Source organism: Mesoplodon mirus (genome assembly GCF_964341445.2).
Source record: "Mesoplodon mirus genome assembly, chromosome: 1".
Taxonomy (NCBI): Eukaryota; Metazoa; Chordata; class Mammalia; order Artiodactyla; family Ziphiidae; genus Mesoplodon; species Mesoplodon mirus.
In genome coordinates this window covers 11649974-11669708 of record NC_138976.1, presented here as the reverse complement: position 1 = coordinate 11669708, position 19735 = coordinate 11649974, and the positions used below count along the sequence as shown (strand labels likewise).

The 19735-nt window shown below is 44.6% G+C and overlaps 1 protein-coding gene across 3 annotated transcripts in view; it reads right to left on the bottom strand.

Annotated features, from left to right (window-relative positions):
- Nucleotides 1-19735, bottom strand: part of DENND1A (DENN domain containing 1A) — a 554990-nt gene that overhangs the window by 189039 nt on the left and 346216 nt on the right. For all 3 annotated transcript variants that reach the window (XM_082612220.1, XM_082612221.1, XM_082612222.1), the window contains exon 12: nucleotides 294-395. In XM_082612220.1, coding sequence (XP_082468346.1) covers nucleotides 294-395 — 102 coding nt within the window. The remainder of the gene's footprint in view (nucleotides 1-293; nucleotides 396-19735) is intronic.

Sequence of the window (19735 nt, the reverse complement as noted above, 5' to 3'; positions counted from 1 at the left end):
TCTCTGGACACAGCAATGGCAATGAGGATGGCAAGACCCCCAGGCTCCACAGAAAGAGGGGCCGCCTAGACCCTGGGGTCACTTCCGATGAGGGTTACGAGAGCAAAACAAGACTAAAAAAATGAACCACCTCCCAACTTCCTTCACCGAGACAAAGGTTCCAGAGGTAACAGAAACCAACCGCAGTTCTTAGGCTACAGGAAAACCACAGCTGTATCCAGCCCTTCTCCTCCCCAAAGGCACGTTCACTGCACGAGCTCCGGGGAGTCAGAACTCAAGAGCTCATTACCCACCACGTCATTTGGGAGGCTCTGGAGGTCATCAAAGGGGGTTTCCAGGGTGTTGGTGTCCACGTTCAGAATCACAACATCATCCAGGGCCATGTTTCTGACTTTCTGCAAGTAAGAAAAAAATCCAGAAGAGAAAATCATTGAAGCCCCACGAAGACACAGATACTTCTCTGGCTTTCTCTGGGAAAGGGGAGTAAGGAAGAAAAGTGACATCTGACCAAGGTATACTCCGTGGCAGGCTCAGTGCCAGGCAGTTCACATGTTTGAGGCCATTTAACTGTGACAAAAACTCTGTGAGCTTGTATGGTCATCCCCAAGCCCCAGGAGTGGAAAGGGTTTCAGAGACTAAGTTAACATGCCCTAGGTCACACAGCTAGGGGGAGAGATCTTTATACCCCAACATTATTTCTTTTCCTATATTTTCAAATTAAAAAAAAAAAAAGAAGAAGAAGAAGAAGCTGAAGTCTAAACCTCTGGCTCCAGGAACTCTGATATACAGCTAGGGTCTTATGACAGCCCCACTCAATCCATCCCCTCTCATTTACCAAAGACTACTTGCCCATCTCCTTCGGATCTTGGTATTTCTGGGTATGGAATACGTTGTATAGCCTAGTGTTAACACATTAACATTTCTCTTTAACATTAAGTAGAAAGGTCACACTTTCAAATTGGTTCCATTTTCCATAGAAATCCAGCTAGTGAATCATGGCTCCGAAGCTCTGGCCATAACCCGTTATTCTACTGGTACAGTAGTAGGAAGGGTAAGGGAGACTTGTGCCTACTAGGTGTTCGTGTTTGGTCTCACCAAACATGAGAAAAGAAGAGCCCACCATCTGGGAGCAACTGTCCATCGTCTGTAGAAGTATAAGACTGTATGTAAGCTAGTTTTCAATCACACTGTTTACCCACTGCTAGAATCCATCTCTACTTTCCTCCTGCCTACCTAACACTTCCAATCTCATTCAATCCTCTTACCCCATCATATATCAAAGCTCATTTCTTTAGAGTCTAGAACTTTCATTTTGTCCTGATTAAGCAGAAAGACCCTATAATTTGTGGTCCAAACTGGGACAGCTGTGGATGTGAACGAGCATATTACACCAGGGCAGCAGCGTAAGACGGGCTAAGTGGTCACCCTATGTAGAAGGGGTCAGTTTCATTATTAGCCACCCTCTGAGCTACTGGGTACGACTGTGCAGGGGTGCACTGCCTAAGCACGCCCAGCCAGCCAAAGTGAGGCTGAGATCTGCCAACCCATGTGCTTGCTGAGTGGCAACAGTTGAAGGCGGGGGTGGGTGCTGGTGGAGGGAGGGAATTAGGACACCTTTTCCTAATTCATCCAAGAGCACCGTATAGGTTAGCAATGGAGCTGGACGTCCCAATGGGTGCTTAAGCCTAAGTTTGCTAATGCCCTGGAAATGGACAACAATTAAAGTGTAGTAGATGCCTACTAGCGCTTGCTCTATGTTTTACTTACTAATTCTCATTTAATTCTTATCAAATCCTGCAAAGTGCACACTATTACCTTCATTTTAGGTAACTTGAGGAAAATGAGGTTCAGAGAGGTGAGGTGAGTGGCAGAGGTGACGCAGCACCGGCCACCCACCTCCACAGCTCATATTCTTGCACTGCACCTCAACCTCTTCGTCATCAGACACCCCCAGTGAAACTGACCTCTGCCACCCTTGTCGCTCTGAGCCCTAGCACCCCTTTGCCTGCCTGCCTCCCCCCTCCCTGCTGGCTCCAGAAGCCCCCTCCCTCAGGGGCTCATCAGTTTGGTTCAGCACTGCATAATAACCAGCACCCAACAAAATGACTGGCACTTGGTAAGGGCTCATTAATATTGGTTGATGTTTGTTGTCTCAAATCCCAGCCTCTAGGACAGAATTTCGTACCTAAGTAAACATTTTGAGATTCTTCCCAGCAGGAGGGTTGGAACCATGCTGGTCAGAAGCCTCCTAGGGTTGAAATAACACTTCCCAGAGGGCAGGATCCTGGAACCCTTCCGCTCAACAAGACCAGGAGCCTCAAATTTCTTCTGCTGTTGACTTTTCCAGCGGCTAGTCAGTCCACAAACCTATCAATCAATTCATACATTTACTAAATGCTTCCTGTGGGCTGAGAGCCGCAGGGGAGGAACAGGTTTGCCTACTTAGAAGTTTATTCTTTCCTCCAAATCCCAAAACTGATATTAACTGACTGCTTTATTCACAGGGTAAAATGCTATCAGCAAACAGCACTGATAACTAGTGTTTTACAAAGCACAATCCCATTTTACAGTTGAGAACATTAAGACTCATGATGAATTGTCCAGGGCTCCTTAGCTGCCTCACTTTGCAGTCCAACAGGTTAAATACTTCGCAGTGTACGAGCAGGAAGTTACAAAACAGCCTCAACAAGAACCTTTTTCACTTACATCACACTTCAGAGCTCTCAAGTACTTTCACACAGATTCTTTCATTTTCAACAGTAGCTGGAGGTGAGTGATCACCATTTCAGAGATGAAAAACTGAGGCTCAGAGAGGTGAAGTGGCTTGCCCAAGGTTATGTGGCTACTAACTGGCCTCTTTATCTGTAAAATCGAGAAGATAACTGTGACTGCTCACCTCACCCCAGCCCTCTTCCCTGGGGCTGCTGTGCGAATTAGGGGTGGTGTGTGCACAGCACTGGGCACACAGTAGGCCTTACAGTCGCTATTATTATTGCTTTTATAATATACACGTCACCCACGGCCAGTCTGGAAACTGTAGCGGCAGTGGCCTAAGGGCAAAAATCCTCTGGCCCCTGTTGGTAACTGCTGGGCTCTCACTTCAAAGGCTGAGACTGGCACTGGACACGGAATCGGAGAAGGGGCCACGAGGGGCTCTGGAACTCAGCCGGTGACTCCAGGCCTTGAGGACTGAGCTGAGGGTCGCTGCATCTCACAATCGCCAATTTTGCCTCATCTGACCTCCAAAGAGCTCCAGAGAGCCCCAAACAGATGGGGGCAAGGGGCCCGGCCATTGGAGAGAAGCCTCGGGCTGAAAGGCCCAGAGACAGGGCTGTTGATTCTGGACCAGAATTGGGTGTTGTTTCTGAGTTCCCAGTGGGGGCCCAGTGACACAGACCAGTCCTTGTGGGCTCTCCACGGCTGGGCTGGAATGGGCTTTTGATTTCTTCCCACTCCTGGTTGGAGGACTTGCCGCTTAAGCTGTGTGGAGTGTTTACTTTTTGAACAATGGCAGCAGGCTGAAGAAGAGGAAAAAACCTGGCTCTTTCTTCTGACTTAGCAGGCCAGGGTCCCCTTAGTAACCAAAATGCCCGTGCACCAGGCTCCAGGAGGAGCTGGGTCGGCACAGTTTCCTCTCATAGGACAATGCTGCCCTCCTGGTGGTAAGGCCTCTTCCAAAGGGGCTGGCATGGACTCAAGGGCCTTCCTGAAGCTCATGTTCCCAAGGAAAGAATCGGAGGCCAGCTTGGCCGGATGGTGCCCTATCCCTGAAAGGCTCAAGGAAACAAGAAGAATGAAGAAAGGCAAAAAACAAAACAAAACCCCTCAAACTGGGGGATGGAGTGGGCGGTGCTGATGGAGAAGGAAACTGGGCCATTACTGGGTGACCGCATTTAACCCTGACCATGCTGTGAGGGAGGTATCACCAGCTCTGTGGTAAGGAGGAGGCTCAGAGAGGTCAAAGAAACTGGTCCAAATCACACAGCTAGGGAGCGGCAGAGTTGACGTTTGAACCCAGTCTGACTCTTCTGAAGATGTCCTCAAACCAGTTGCTCAGACTTCAGAACAAGCATCTATGTAGGGCATGCAGCTACACCAACACTCTGAGGGCTTGCTTTCTCTTATGCAAAATGACATGTCTTTTGTATCATAAAAATTACATATGTAAAAAAAAAAGGGAAAGACAAAAAAGTTCAAAGAAGAAAACTGTGGTTACCCTAATCCCTACCTGGAGATAATGTTTTGGTGTATTTCCTTCCACAACCTTCTGCCCCAATCCCTACTTTTTAAAACACAGTTGAAACAATTCGTAATGTTTCTTTCTGATTTTCTCATTTATTACAATATAAGCAATATTTCACTTCATTAAAAGCTTTGTAAAGATCATTGCTAATTGCTACAAAATGTTCCACTTCATAGAAACAAACCCAACCAAGCCCCTTTTGTTGGCTATTTCCAGTTTTTGAGAAATTATTATAAATAATATTGTTGTGAAATCTGTAGGCATAAAGCCTTGTGCTTTAGGATGGATTCCTAGAAGTGGAATTTCCTTTCCACTTCTTAAAGAATGTCCCTCTCAAATTCGACTTTGAGAGAGATATCTTTACTTCCAATTATTTTAAAGTCATTTTATCCACAGCTTGTGTTTCCTACTCTAAGTGAAGAAAAATCAGCAAAGACACGAGCAGATGTCAAAATAGTCCTCCAAAAACCCTACCCAATTAAAACACTTACTAGTACCGCAGCACACCGAGACAGCTCTCCGGTAGCTCGTCCCACCAACACATTCCCTCTCTTTTTAGTTACAACATATGCCAAAGCTCCTGCCAGCTGCAAACCCTCCCCCCACCAGACTCTATAGGCTTTTTCTCAGAATGAAAAAAAAAAAAATGATACTGACATGCACACCGGCTTTCCAAATGGCATTTCTTACACAGAGAAACACACAAAAATGGCATCTTCCCATAAATATTATTAATCAAAAATGTCTTTCCCTTTATACTTTGTCACGGACAGACTTAGTCTGACCTCTGCCTTTCGGGACAAGAAAGGAAAAATCAGAATGGGAGGTGGTCAGGGCGGCTGAGTGGATACAGGCTCAACCTCATAAATCTCCAGGTTTTCATCTGTAAAATGGGGATCACGATAGTACCCACCTCATAGAGTTGTCATGAGGATTCGATAAGTGAATGTACGTAGAAGAGTTAGCAAGACTGCCAGGACACCCAGAAGAGGCGTTCAACCAACAGCAGCTCTCTTGCAGTCTGTCCCGTCTCCCTCAACGTTTCTTGGAACCTCAGTGGAGCCTGGCTAACCTTACCCCAAAGGGCCCGAGGGAGCAGAAAGTTTCCCTTTCCCTATGGTAGCCTATGGTTTACTCCCACAACCAGAAAAATACGTCGATCTACAGTCATTAATACAGGCATTCGATTCCTTCCCTGGTCTGTGGGCTTCTTGGGGCCACCAAGACAGATCTCTGTATTCTCAGCTCCTACCTCAATATTTGGCCCACAGCAGGCAATTTCTGAATGAATGCATGAATGAACAAGAGGCAGTAGAGCCTAGAGAGGAAGCCCACAGGATCCGGAAGCCAGTCTGTCTGAGTTCTCACTTAGCTCCGCCACTCACCAGCTGTGTAAACTTGGGCATTTCACTTCATCTCTCTGTGCCTCAGTTTTCTCCTCTGTATACAGTGCTTACACCTCATGCGTGTGATGAGGATTACATGGGTTAACATTTTTAAAGCACGTAGGCTAGTGACTGGCACATGAGAAGCTCAAAATAAAATTTAAACAAAAATGAATGGGGGGCTTCCCTGGTGGTGCAGTGGTTAAGAATCTGCCTGCCAATGCAGGGGACACGGGTTCAAGCTCTGGTCCGGGAAGATCCCACATGCCGCAGAGCACCTAAGCCCGTGCGCCACAGCTACTGAGCCTGCGCTCTAGAGCCCGCGAGCCACAACTACTGAAGCCCACTTGCCTAGAGGCTGTGCTCCGCAACAAGAGAAGCCATCGCAATGAGAAGCCCACGCACCACAACCAAGAGTAGCCCCCACTCGCTGCAACTAGAGAAAGCCCGTGCGCAGCAACGAAGACCCAATGCAGCCATAAATAAAATAAATAAATTTATTAAAAAAAACAAAACACTGCAACAAAATATTTTTTTAAAAAAAGAATGGTCTTTTGAGGGTGATGGAAATATTCTATATCATTATTGGTAGTGGTTTCATGAATGTATAAAACTCAGAATTCATTGAATCATACACTTTAAATGGATGGTTTGCTGTGTATAAATTACAGCACAATGAGTTGATAAACATATTAGTGTTATGTCCAGAACACAGAATAAAGTCATAACAGACAGTGAAAAATGATGGTGACCAAATGCCACACGACAAGGTAATTCTGCCCTGAACCATCACCAATGTACATTCTGATTTGCAGCTGTGTTTGGCTCCCTGTCTCCTTCCTTTTTTGTCTAGCCTAAGGTTTTTAAAACTTTTTTTTTTCTACTCATACCCTCCTAGGATAAATATAGAATCCAATGCCCATGATATACATCCCTACGTAAAAGTGGGGTCCACTTGAGGATCACTGTACCTTCGGTGTATCTTCTCGAGTCAAGAAGATTCTACTGAACCTTACTTTCTGAAGTTGGTTGTATGAAAACAATGGGTCCCCTCAACTCCTGTGCTAAAATATAAAGTATCAGCTGCACTTTTTCAAACCACACCAGTCCTCTGCACAGACGGGGCTCACCCTGCCTATCTAGGGAGGGGATTGGGCAGCTAGTGACAAAAGACAGGACTTAGAACCAGGTCATAAAATGAAGAGCAAGGACTTGCACTGGTGATGTAATCCAGGGGATCCAAAGAATGGTCAGGAGCATGTGCTGTCTCCCTGGCTGAGGAAGCCGGGGGCTGGAGGTGGAGGAAAGAAGCTGGTCCTGGACCTTGAGGAGCAGGGGCCCAGATCCACCTCTGCTGCCTCAGCTGAGAACGGGGGTCCTTATCTTGTATGGGAGTTGTTGGGGGGGGTGTCAGTGAGGTGACATGCATGGAGTAAATGAGCCAGCACACGGTGAATCTTTTCTGTTGTCCTTTCACCAGGACCATCATCAGGGCAGAGCTATGTCTTATTTGTCTCTGCATCCCCAGTGCCCAGTACAGTGCCTGACACAGGGCAAATGCTCATTAATTGGAGAATGAATTAAATATTGTGGCCTCTCACTCTACTGGGAGGCAGGCCTGGCACAGATGTCAATGTGAGCCCAAATGGACAATGTAAGCCCAATGTAAGAGTCTGCACAAGGAAGTATGATGGGAATAACAATAATAATGGCAATGACAATAATCACATAAAATTATCATGATTAACGTGTGTAGAATTAATTCACAGTTGACACAGGAAGTAAGATAGGCATTACCATGGTAGCTTAAGATGGGGGTTCTGGAATGAGACAGCCAGATTCAAGCCTTGCCTCTGGCACAGAGTATCCTTCAGTTAGTTCTTCACTTTTGAGCCTCAGTTTTCTCATCTATAAAATGGGGATAATACTACCTATTGTCCAGCTGTGTTTGGAGGTTTAAGCGGGATAATACATGTAAAGAACCTGAGTGCAGTAAGTACAATGAATGGGAGGCTCTGAAAAGCGAGTTTCTATCCTTGCGATTTGAAAGTAGGATTAGAGTTCCAAGACTATACGAATTTGAACAACTGATTTTCAGACCAAAGACAAAGGCTAATGACTCCACTATTATGATTCTGTGCCATTAAAAACTACCACCAATCTACTGTTTTCTCCTGGTTATGTCTCAGGGACATGAGCACATTCTCTGGAGCCAGACTGCCCGAGTCCGAATCCCAACTCCGCCAGTTATAACTGTGTTACCTTCGGCAAACCCTTTAACCTCTTTGTGCCTCAGTTTCCGCATCTGTCTGATGAGATTAAAATAGTACTGACACCCAGGACAATGGTTAGTCTTGGGTCAGAGGGAGAATGACTACTAGGAGGCACAGAGGGGCTTCTGGGGGCTGGTAACGTTTTGCTTCTTGATCTTGGTGGTGGTTACGTGGTATGCCTGCCTTTTAAGAACTCATCCTGCTCTATACTTTGGATGAGCGTACCCTTCCCATAAATCTCATACTTCAGTGAAACGTTTAGGAAAAGCAAATAATGTGGATTTCACTGGATTGTTATGGTGGTTAAATGAGTTAATATACGTATAGTACTTAGAATAGTGTCTGGCATATAATAAGCACTGGGTATTGACTATTATTATTATGAAAACAACATAACAATAATTCTATGGATAAAAAGGATTCAATCTAGGATATATCTCACTGTTAGAAATTTGTTTGCAAAGGTAGACACTTCCTGGACACCTATTGCTTCTCCAATCAGTCCTGTCCCCTTCTCCAGTTGAGGAGCAAAGCAGCAATATTATTGGGTACCTTCCGAGGGACATTTGCAGTCCTGAGTCAACCTGCTTTGGGAGAGCAGCAGAACTGAGTAGGAGTCAGACTGGGCTTTGAGTTTTATCTTCTTTAATGCCTACTTACAGGACCCAGGGCAGGTTATTTAAACACAGTTGAACCTCCGTTTCTTCCTCTATAAAATGGGGCTATGACCACATGCTACATAGGGTTGTGACAGGATTAAGTAAAAAGAAAAAAAATGGAGAACTTTATTTTATACCTATGTGGCCATGTTCCCATCTGCCCAGGGTACTGGTCTTGGCTACAGGCAGGCCCGTGCTCAGCCAGGGAGACAGCACATGCTCCTGACCATTCTTTGGATCCCCTGGATTACATCACCAGTGCAAGTCCTTGCTCTTCATTTTATACAGGCAGGCCTTCTCCTTGCTGGAGTGACTCCTGAGGCCTGTAAGGAGTCTCCGCTCCTATGGCCACGCCAGCACCTCTGACACCAGCATCTAGACCACCAAGCAAAGGGCACGGGTCTACACCGACTTCCTGCAAAGACACTGCTTCAAGAGGATGCATCATCCTCTTAAATCAGAGCATTACGAAGCCCACAGAGTGCTTTGCTTTGGCTCAGAGAAAGTCTAGTGTTCGTTTCTCTCTGAAGAAGGCACACTAATATGGTTCCTGGCATTATAGTTTATGTCTCACTTAAGTATGACTTCTTGGCAGTTTTTTTTTTTCTTCAAGTTTTGAAAGGTAGGGAATATGGTTAAAACAAAACCAAAAATTACATCTTCATAGTTCGTCCATCTAAACTTTACCTTAAACGACTACTGCTGGCCTTCACACAGTCACCTCTTAGGCTGCCTGTACTCCTGGTTACGTGTGGGCTGAGGCACAGCTAACTTCCCAGGGGCCTGCACGGCCCGGAACTGTGTTACACGCTCCGCATCCATCACATGCCTGACGCCCACAGTAACAAAATGAGAGCTGCTAGCTGATGTGCTCCTCCCGTGGCCCAGCCCTTACACGCCGTACCATTTAACGCAATCCTCACGACACCCTTGTGAAGAGACAAGGAAATGCAGGCGCAGAGAGGTGAAATAACTTGTCCAAAGTCCTATGGCTTAGCAGCAGTGGAGCTTTGCAGTTGAACCCAGATGGACACCAAAAACTCTGTATTACTCAATGCACCTTACTAATTGCTCTGGCACGTTGTTTCCATCACAAACATACTGAGCAACTGTAATTTAATAGATGTTTGTCAGGGACATACCAAGTGACTTGATGGTTGGTCCAGACTCCATTAAAATTCTCAAGGGAGAGGGTTTCCTATGGAATATTGTACCCATTGGATGGATGAAGTCACTGAGGCTAAAGAGATTAAACAGTCTGCCCATGTTCTCACATGTTTGTGAGAGAAAGGATTTGAATCTGGGTTCTCCATGCCAACGTTCTTTCTTTCCACTACACAGCCCACAACAAATGTACTCAAATGCATGCGCATGTATATGAGAACATAACAAAGAACAGCACGGGGAGCTGCTGGCCTCCTAGGAGGAAGGGAAAGAGAAATCAGAAGGAAAGTGGAAAGGACAAGAAGAGGAAAGGCAAATATGCAGGTAGTCTAAACTCTCTATTCCCTCCTGAAATCTCAGATACACACAGAGGGAAGAGTGACATTTTCCTTCCCCTCCTCTGGCCCCAAAGGTCACTGAGCTGCCAAGCAGTTGATAAACGTAGTGGCTTTTCTTTGGAGCCAGGAGTCACTGATTTGCTCCTTCCTGCTCTGCAAAATTAAAAATCTAAGCCTGACAGTTCAGAGGACCCCTGAAAACACTGCTGGAATTTCCCAGTGTGCTTTAAACAGAAACAGAAGCTTGGCAGGGGAGGGAAGTGGTGTAAGCACCTCACAGGTCAGGCCAAATCCACTCCTCACAAGGTAGTAAGCACTGACTCTCATTAACAAGTCCAGAGATTTTCAACCCAGGTCAGCAAAGGGGCTATTTCTTCAATAGTGCTTTCCCTCCTTTCCTGACCATCCATCCACTGGACATTCATTCATTCACCCATTTAGTTAGTCATGTCAAACTGATGGATGACTAAAACATGATCTCTAAACTCAAGGGGCTCCCGGCCCACTTGTGTGTGGGAGTGTGGGTAGGGCGGGGTGGGGTAAATTATAATCAATAAGAAATTATAAATCAATAAATTATAATCAATAAGAAAAGGCATAGTCCTATGGAGTGGAAAAGATCTCAATCTGGTGGAACATCTCCATTCACACGGAGCTTGCCCAGCTGCCTCCTCAGGATGGTCATGGCCCAGAGCTGCAGAGTCCCAAGGTTGGTGTCCTGGCTTACTCACTTACTAGCCAGGTAGCTTTAGGCAAGGCCCTTTGCCTCCTCTAGCATCGGTTTCCTTCTCTGTGAGACTGGGTCTTGATCCCCACCTTCAGGATTGTTGAGAAGATTAAAAGGAGTTACGGTAGGACATGTGCTTCATAAAGGGCCAGCCACAGGGCAGAAGCTCAGTCAGTGCCAGCCAGCCTCCCTCTGAGATTTTGGTTCTGCCAGCTCTGCCAGCTCTGGGGCTCACTCTACAAGTCCACCCAACACAGCACCACCATCCACTCTGGCCTCCACTCTGGCCCCCGAAATGGAGGGGTGAGCCCATGTACACGCCTGACACTGCTGGGGTTTTGTCCCAAATTGAAACACCCTTCCTACTGCTAGAGATTCAGTTTCCTCATGTGTAAAAAGAGGACAAGGAAGGTGTCAACACCTTTCACCACTGCTGCAAAACGCAAACGAGAGATGAGGTGGCAGAGCGCTTGGGAAGATGTGAAGATGGCCCAGACATGGGTCACCATGACGATCTCCATCTTGCAAAACCCTGCTCTTCTACGAAACCTCCCTGACTATTCCTGCTCCCACAGCAAGTGGCCTTCTTTGGTCCTAAGCAAGTACAGTGGGCAACACATACTTGGATCCTCAGTTAAAACCTGATTAGTGATGTTTCTAATTGTTTCATGTGTACCCGTCACCTTTCCCTTGGAGTAACTGGTTTAACCATACTATATTTACATATACTGCAATAACAGTCACCACTGTCATCTATAAAATATCGAGTTTGAAAACACTGTATTTTTAAATACCTGATTTCATTGGATCCTCACGGAATAGGCATTATTATTCTCATTTCACAGAAGAGAAAAATGAAGCTCTTGCTCCAGGTCCAGAGTAATAACAGAGCCAGGATTTGAGCTTTGGACTGCCAGTCCCCAAAGCCTGGGCCCCTTCTCTCTATGGAGCCCCGTCTACTTTCCTGGTTTAGCAAATACTGAGAACAGTGACCAGATCACATATTTCTTTTGTAACCTCAATACACAGACTTATCATAGGCTAGATATATAATAACAAAAAGACCCTAAAGGCAGGGTCTTATTATTATTATTATTATTATTTTGTACACACTAAAATACTTCACACAACAAAATAATTGGGTTTGAATCCTGGTCCTGCTAATTATTAGCTGTGTGACTTTGGACAAGTTACTTAACCTTTCTGTGCCCAAATTTCATCATCTGTAACGCAAAGCCACCACTTCTATAGCACAGACTTGTGAAAATTAAATAATGAGTGTAGTGCATCCAGCAGTATTTCAAAAATAGTATCCATCCAATTTGAAATGACGCAACTTGAATTTAAGAGTTTCACTTGGGGTTTAAGGGGATGTTGATTCCCTAGTCCCAAAATGGTTGGAGTCACCCTCTCATAAAATAGGGCCTTCCTTCCTCCCCCACAACTGCCACTTGCCGTCATTCTTTCATCACTAAGCACAGCAAACCTGGACTCCCATCTCCACCTGCCTTTTATTTGAAATGTCAATTTTTAAAGAGTGGAGAGGTTGGAAACCCAATTTAACAAGCATGCTGAAACATTGTTTATTGCCCCCATAAATATGGCTTAGGGAGAATTACGGACTTAATCAGAGTGAACTTATCTCCCAGTGAAAAGGAACACTTTAAATTTCAGAAATGGCACCTTCACTGTGAAAATCTCTTAACTTTTCAAACAAACTACAGGGGGTCTTAAACATATGGGCAGTAAAGGGGCAGCCATTACTGTGATTTGTCTTGCCCGAGAGCCAAGGAGCCCTAAAGGTCCATAACAACTTTAAGATCTAGGAAAAATATTTGGAAAATCATATTCAGGAGACTTGTCTCTCAAAACACCCGAAAGGTCTGCTGAGTGGGAAGTAATATCTGTATAGTTGTTTGGGGCTGCCTAAAAGAAAGGACCCTGTGGTCATTAGAACAGGGCCTGTTTAATAAGCAGCAGCACTGGGAAAGCTCACCTCTCATCCTGTTTGTACGATTAAGCATTTAGCAATAGGCAGTATTTTGGGACCAGCTTTTCAGAAGAGAGGTGCTACATAAATCCCAAAGGCTGCTAAACAGTTTGTGTGATTTTTTCTTTCTTTTTAAAAAACATGAGGATCGGTCCTAGGAACCCCAACTTCCTAATTTGAGGGAGGCTTCATTAAGGCTGCTCTGATCATTCCAGGAAAGGTTTTCATAAAGATGCCCCATTTTGCAGAGAATGTATCAGCCTGGCTGCCAGAGGCAGGAAAGGCAACAGATATAAAATTTTATTATTTCAATGCCCCAGTAGCAGCCAGGAGGACTTAATGAAATCGCCAAGATTTACAATCTGAAATAGCTATTGCACAGACAGATATGGTTAAGGAAGCTGTGCCTTCTGACCTTTCAACCCTTTGATCCTCACACAGCAGGTGGCCTGGAGCCCCCTCCTGGGCATCTTCCCTCTCTTCCGACACTGCTGAACCTTGATGTGCAATAAGCCTGACCCTACACAGGTGACTCTCACAGTGCTTATCACCAGCAGCTGCTGCTAATGGAATGGCCCAAATCACTTGGCCTCGAGATTCTAACTCGGAGATGGGGGGGAGAGGGATCTGCTGTGCAGTGTCCCAACGGTGCTGAAATGATGCCCAATAGTTCAGCCCCAAGTCCAGTTGTTTGGAAATGCTTAACGATTTCATTACCAAAAACTGTCCTAGAAATGGAACTCTGGTCTCCTCCGATTTATACTTTGAGTTAGAAAAAAAATCACCTTTTAAAAATAAATCGCAAAGCTCAAAAAAAAAAAAAAAAAAAAAATCAACCCCGAAGTCCCAAATGCATCTCTCAGAACTTCCCTAAAACCATGTGCAGCAAATTTATACCAATGAAAATCAAAACAATTTTTGGAAACCTAAAATTGACTGTTTTCAGTTCCATGAAATTTCATTTAAAAAACCCCATATGCCAAAATGTCCAAATTCTCTTATTTTTAAAAATTGGGATGACTTCCAAAATCATAGCTATCTTTTTCTTCCTTTTTTTTTTCTTCTAAAGCTAAGGATGGGTAACGTGCATATGTACTTATCAAGCTTCATAATTTAACCCGTTCGGTCAGTACAAAATACTTTCAATAAAATGCTGAAGAGGCAGGATATAAATTTATTACCACTGCATCTTTTAAAACAATTGACTCCCAGGCACCAGGGTTTAACAGATATTCTGTTTGGTTAAGGACGTGTCCAGGAGTCTAGGCAGCCCCAGTCTGAAGCTTTTAGTTTTTGTCAGATATTTGGGTTTATGGAGGAAAGGATTTTAGGCAGGGCACATAAACCATTCTGTGGGATGTTGATAACGTCCAACTTAACTGCCACTGTTGATCATACTTAGGAAAAGCCCTGAGCCCATGCCTTTGTTTCTAAACAAAAATAGTACAGTGGCCCCATTCCTTACCTGCAATGGCCTGAGCCTAGGTCAAAAATGTCTGAGCCCAACGGGCAAAGAAAAACCCCACTTCTTTTGTAGCCTAAATGGCATATATTTTAAATATTCAACTTTAAATTCATTTTGAAATCAGCTGAGAATCAGACAGTATGTAGAGAGAGGTTTATAGGCTCCAATTTTAGTCACTTTTCTCTATGGATGTTTAAGTTTAGTATGGAGAGCAGTTTACGGAGAAATCAGTTTAGTAAAGGGAAAAAAAAGGAATAGTTACTATATCACAGTTTGACCACTTTGTATAAAATTATTATTAAGCTCTCTTCTTCAGAGATGCCTATTGGAAATACTTTATTAATAATAATAGCTACCATTGGGTGAGGGCCTACTAATGTGCATGGAACTTTAGCCATATTATTTCTAATTGTCATCACTTTGAGTCAGGTGACCCCATTTTGCAGATGGAGGTGTTAAGGCATACACGCACAGATGCTCAGTGACTTGCCCAAGTTACAGAGGGACAAATAGTGGAGTTGGGATTCAAACTCAGGATCACTGCCTGCCTTCTCAGCCCTTGGTCCAGCCACATTTTCCCCAACAAAAGCAAAACAAACAAAACAAAACAACAATATGCAATAATTTGTGCAGAAACTGCCAGATTTCAGCTTGCTTACACATTGCCATGGCCCATTTAAAGGCCTTCCGAATCAATTATTTTAGGTCATTAAGAGGAAGTTTAATTTGGTTGACAAACACCCCTACTGTGGTGACCTCACATATCAACAACAAATGTCTCATGGTCACAAACCTGTACCATGAGTCTGCTGAGCATGGTGTTAAACAAAACCACATGTGCCCTGATTCCAAGTAGGATTTGACTAGGCCAAGGGCGCCGCTTTTCAATCATTATGCTGCTGGTCTCTGAGCGCCCACAACGGCCCCGCCCCTAATCACTTGCAAGGAGTTTATGAAAAGAAGTCACCAGTCCCATGTGGCTGTATTCAGTTGAGAGTGCCTTTAAGCTAATGTTGATTTCGAAAAAGTCACTCAATAAAAACTACAAAAGGAGGCTGAAGAAAAGGGCAGAGCCAATTTTAGGTAGATGTCTCAGCTTATTTTAAAGAAAATTTACCAGTTCCACACACACACAATACTGATAATCACTTCCATTTACTTGGCGCCTACAACGTGTCAGGTACCAATTTTCTCATTTACTCCTCATTAAAAAACTCCTATGAAGTGGAGAATCTACCCAAGGAGTCTGAAGCTCAAAGAGACACCTTTACATCCCCATTTGAAAAACAGGAGCGCCCCTCACAAAGGCGTGACAATTAAAAATTATACAGCTCAAGTGCCATGTGTATTGGTAGAAGCTCATTCAATGGTTGATATTATTAAATATTTCCAATAGGCATCTCTTCAGAGAATAACATAGTAGTAGTTTTGTACGGAGTGGTCGAACCGTGAGATTTAGTAACCGTACCTTGCCCCCTGCTATACTGATTTCTCCTTTAAACAAAGGAGCTTGTTTAAGGTCTCCCAGTAGTGGTGGAACTAGAATTTGAATCCAGGTCCCCACAACTCTAGAACTCAAGAGCTCTTCCACTGTGCTCCACAGCCTCCTGCATGCTGCTCCTGTGTTAATCTGACAGGAATTTGGTTAGTTTAAGCTTCTCTTAGTAACAATTTAGAAACTTTGCGTCTTCTTTGAAGTCAGTTTTAACGTTGCTAAATTGACTGGCTAAGTGATGATAGGAAAATTGGAAAACAAAAGCATCAATGATGGTTTCACATTTTCTACTGGGACTCTCCCTCATAAATTACTCAATTTTTCTAATCTATAACAGAGGGCTATCTCATCTCACAAGAGAACATTTCAGTCACGACAAATTAGACTGAAAATGTACTGACTGCAAGAGATACTTAAATCAGCCAGAAGTACTTGTTCCCTTTGATAACATAAATTACTACTAGGGCTTTAAGTTGTTTCATATTAACTAATTCCAACATTAGGATAAGTGGCATTTAAGAACCACACTCATTTTAAAAGCAGACGCCACATGAGGAGGAGAGAGCTTCCAGGGGAAATCCACCAGGCGAAATCCAGAACATTCTTCAGGCCCTAAGTTGAACAGAGCTCCTGAATTTTCACTCTGAATGCACTGGATGTGACAGACTCACATGTGATGATATCGCTTGATAATAGCATGCTAAGGGAATTCCAGCAAGACCAAGCTACAGTCCAATTACTTTTCTCGTTATATAATTAAGCAAGCGTCAGGGTTTCATTGATCTAAACTTTGTCTCTTGTTTTTACTACTCACTATGAAGAATAATGTTTGGTAGAGTTTTTTAAAAAGCTCTTCACATCCATTATATCAGTTAGTTCTCACAACTCTCTGAGATGGATAATATTACCTTAATTCCACTGATTAGAGAATGGAGCCTCGGAGAGGCTAAGTAACCCAGCCCCAGTCTCAAGTGTACTCAGAGCTTTCCTCTGGAGAAATATGAGGCTGCCAGACGTGAGCCCTCCGTCCCCTCACCACAGTGCTCAGGGCATGGCCTGGAGGCCGCGCCGAGAAGGAAGAGCTCAAGCAAAGGTCCTGGGAACCTCTGCCGGGACTGCGGCAGGGTTAGGCGTAACCCACACAGCCTGATCCAGGGGCTCTGGGGTCTGACAAACCCAGCACAGCGGAGGGACCGGATGCAAATTACTTTCTCTCTCTGAGCCTCAGCTTCCCCATTTGCAAATATGGATATCTCCTCCTTGGCAGAGAGATTCTTAGGATGTGCAAAAGTGAGAACAGGTACAGCACAGGGCACTGTGTCTGGCATGGAACAAGGACACAGAAGACGGCAGTTTCTTCCCAACCCTCTCCCTTTCTTGCTAAATCTCTTCCCATGAACCTATGACTGAAACTACCAGGTGGAATTTTTTTTTTTTTTTTTTTTTTTTTTTCCCGGTACACGGGCCTTTCACTGTTGTGGCCTCTCCCATTGCGGAGCACAGGCTCCGGACGCACAGGCTCAGCGGCCATGGCTCACGGGCCCAGCCGCTCCGCGGCATGTGGGATCTTCCCAGACCAGGGCACGAACCCGTGTCCCCTGCATCGGCAGGTGGACTCTCAACCACTGCGCCACCAGGGAAGCCCTACCAGGTGGAATTTTTCATGCAAATATCACCTTCTTACAAAAGCAGGACTTTGATTACTTATCACTAACAAAGAGATCTCACATGGAGTTTCTCAATTCTCGTGAGAACACATGCACAAGTCACCACCTATACCTGCATATAATTATGGCTGAGAGTTTTGCATCAATCACAGTATTAACAAGGGCAAACTACATCTTATACTGTCTACCTGTGGAGTCCTGTGAAGAAGCAAAATGGTAAACAAAAAACACTCTTCTACACTGACCGTGAAACTTAAAAAAAAAACATAAAAAAATGAACAAGGGATTAGAGACTTCCTATGCCAGAGAAAAATGAAAAGAAAAAACTAGTTAAAATGGCACCAGTTCAGTTGACAGCAATTCAGGTTCTTTGACAGGAAAAGGGAAAAAAAAAGTTATTTTTCTTTGTCTGTAAATAAGTCAATGCTGTTATTTTATGTAAAAGCTCCACAGTTAAACCACTGCAGACACAGACAAATACGGCCTCTGGATCCCAGAGACGGAGAGGTGCTGCAGTGTGGACAGGGATGTGTCCCTGGAGTGGTGGCTCAGCGCTGCCCCAAGCGCTTGGTGCATCTGTAAAACCAGGCTTCCATGCGCTCCAGCTGAGCCTTCCTACATAAAGGATGGTGAGGGAGAGAGGAAAGCTGTGAGCTGGGCCTGTCTCCTCATGCCCCCATCACATGTCTCTTGAAATTGCATTGGCGGGAGAGGTAGGTAGAGGCCTGTGAACTTGGTACCTGGGTCTCACTCCCCTGTTCCTACTGCCTGGAACTTAGCACTTAGTATATAACCTAAATTTATCCTCTCAAACTGCACTGTAAAAAGATTATCTAATTCATAAAAAGTACTTGGAAACAGAGAGGAAGCAAAAATCTAGTAAAAATGGTGCCTGAAACCTCAAAGTAAGTCATCACTACAAACACCTCTGCCACAGTTTGGTTGTTAGGTAGCAAGGAAACCATTCGGAAGCTTGGGTTTGGGACGCTAACACGTCTGAATTTTAGGTACATGGTTGTGGTGTGTAATTTTACTTAAGAATTACCTTGATCCTTACAAACAACAGTTTACTTTATTAACATGGTTAAGCTGTTTCCAAGCATTTTATATGGAAGGGCCGTGTTTCTAATGGCCCAGGAGAAGGAGGCCTGACCCTCCCCTATTTACACCCTTCAATGGCTCTCCATCGCCCTGTAAAGTTGAAACTCTTTAACACGGCTTACAAGGCCCTGGATGGCCTGGCCCTTGCCTGCCTGCCTCAATGCTCCTCTCCCGCTTCAGCTCCACGCTCCTGCCAGACACTGAGCTGCTCATACTTCCTGGGAAACACCATGGTCTACACTCTAAGTCTTTGTAGATGCTGTTCCCTGTCCTCCTGGTGGAACTCAAATTTATCTGCTAGGTTTCCATTTAGGCATTCCTCTCCTCTGAGAAGCAGAGCCCACAAGGCTCAGTTCACTGTCTTCCCTATCAGAGCCTATAGCCTCTCAAATTCCCTGCAATTACTTTCTCCTTGTCTGCATATGTTCTAGACAGAACTCTGAAGGCACAGATTATGTCACATTCACCTTTTTTATGTAGAACCCCTGGTTGATACAATGCCTGGTACACAGAAGGCTACCAAAACATGACTATAGAAGGGGATGTGTATTGTGTACCGACCACAGGCCAGACACTGGGATACGCTGGACATATACAGGACTCATTTATTTAATCTTTACCACAATCTTAAGAGATGGGGACTAACCACTCCTATAGATGAAGAAAGTAAGATGCAGAGACAAAGTACCACACCTGAAATTACTACTGCAAGGGAGTGGTCAAGCAGGGAACTGGAAGTGCATTTATCAAGTTCCTTAAAAATGCCACTCCCATCCCTGACACAGTGCCCCCAGCATTGTCAACCAGAAGAAAACAGCGCAGGCACAAGCCAATTCTAGTGAAATCCTTTCCCTAGGGAATGAAGATGATGATCCCTGGAACCCAAGAGTCCCTAAAACACAATTTCAAAGGCATCAACTTAACAATGTAAATGGCTTTAAGGCCACTGAGGAAATAAAAATGGCAATGGTTGCTGACCTCTGTTGAACTCTTTATGTGCCAGGCACTGGGCTGGGTACCTGATAAGCATTATCTCACTAGATCCCTCAATGATATTACAGGGGGGAGCTATGGCCATTGCCCTTATTTTACAGGTGAGAAAACAGAGGCGCAGAGGTCCATCACCTTGCCCAAGATCAAATAAGCAGGAAGTAGGGGAGCCAGGACCCGGAGCCCGCGTTCTAACCACCACACTTTGCTGCCTCTGTATATAGGTGGAGCTTCATCT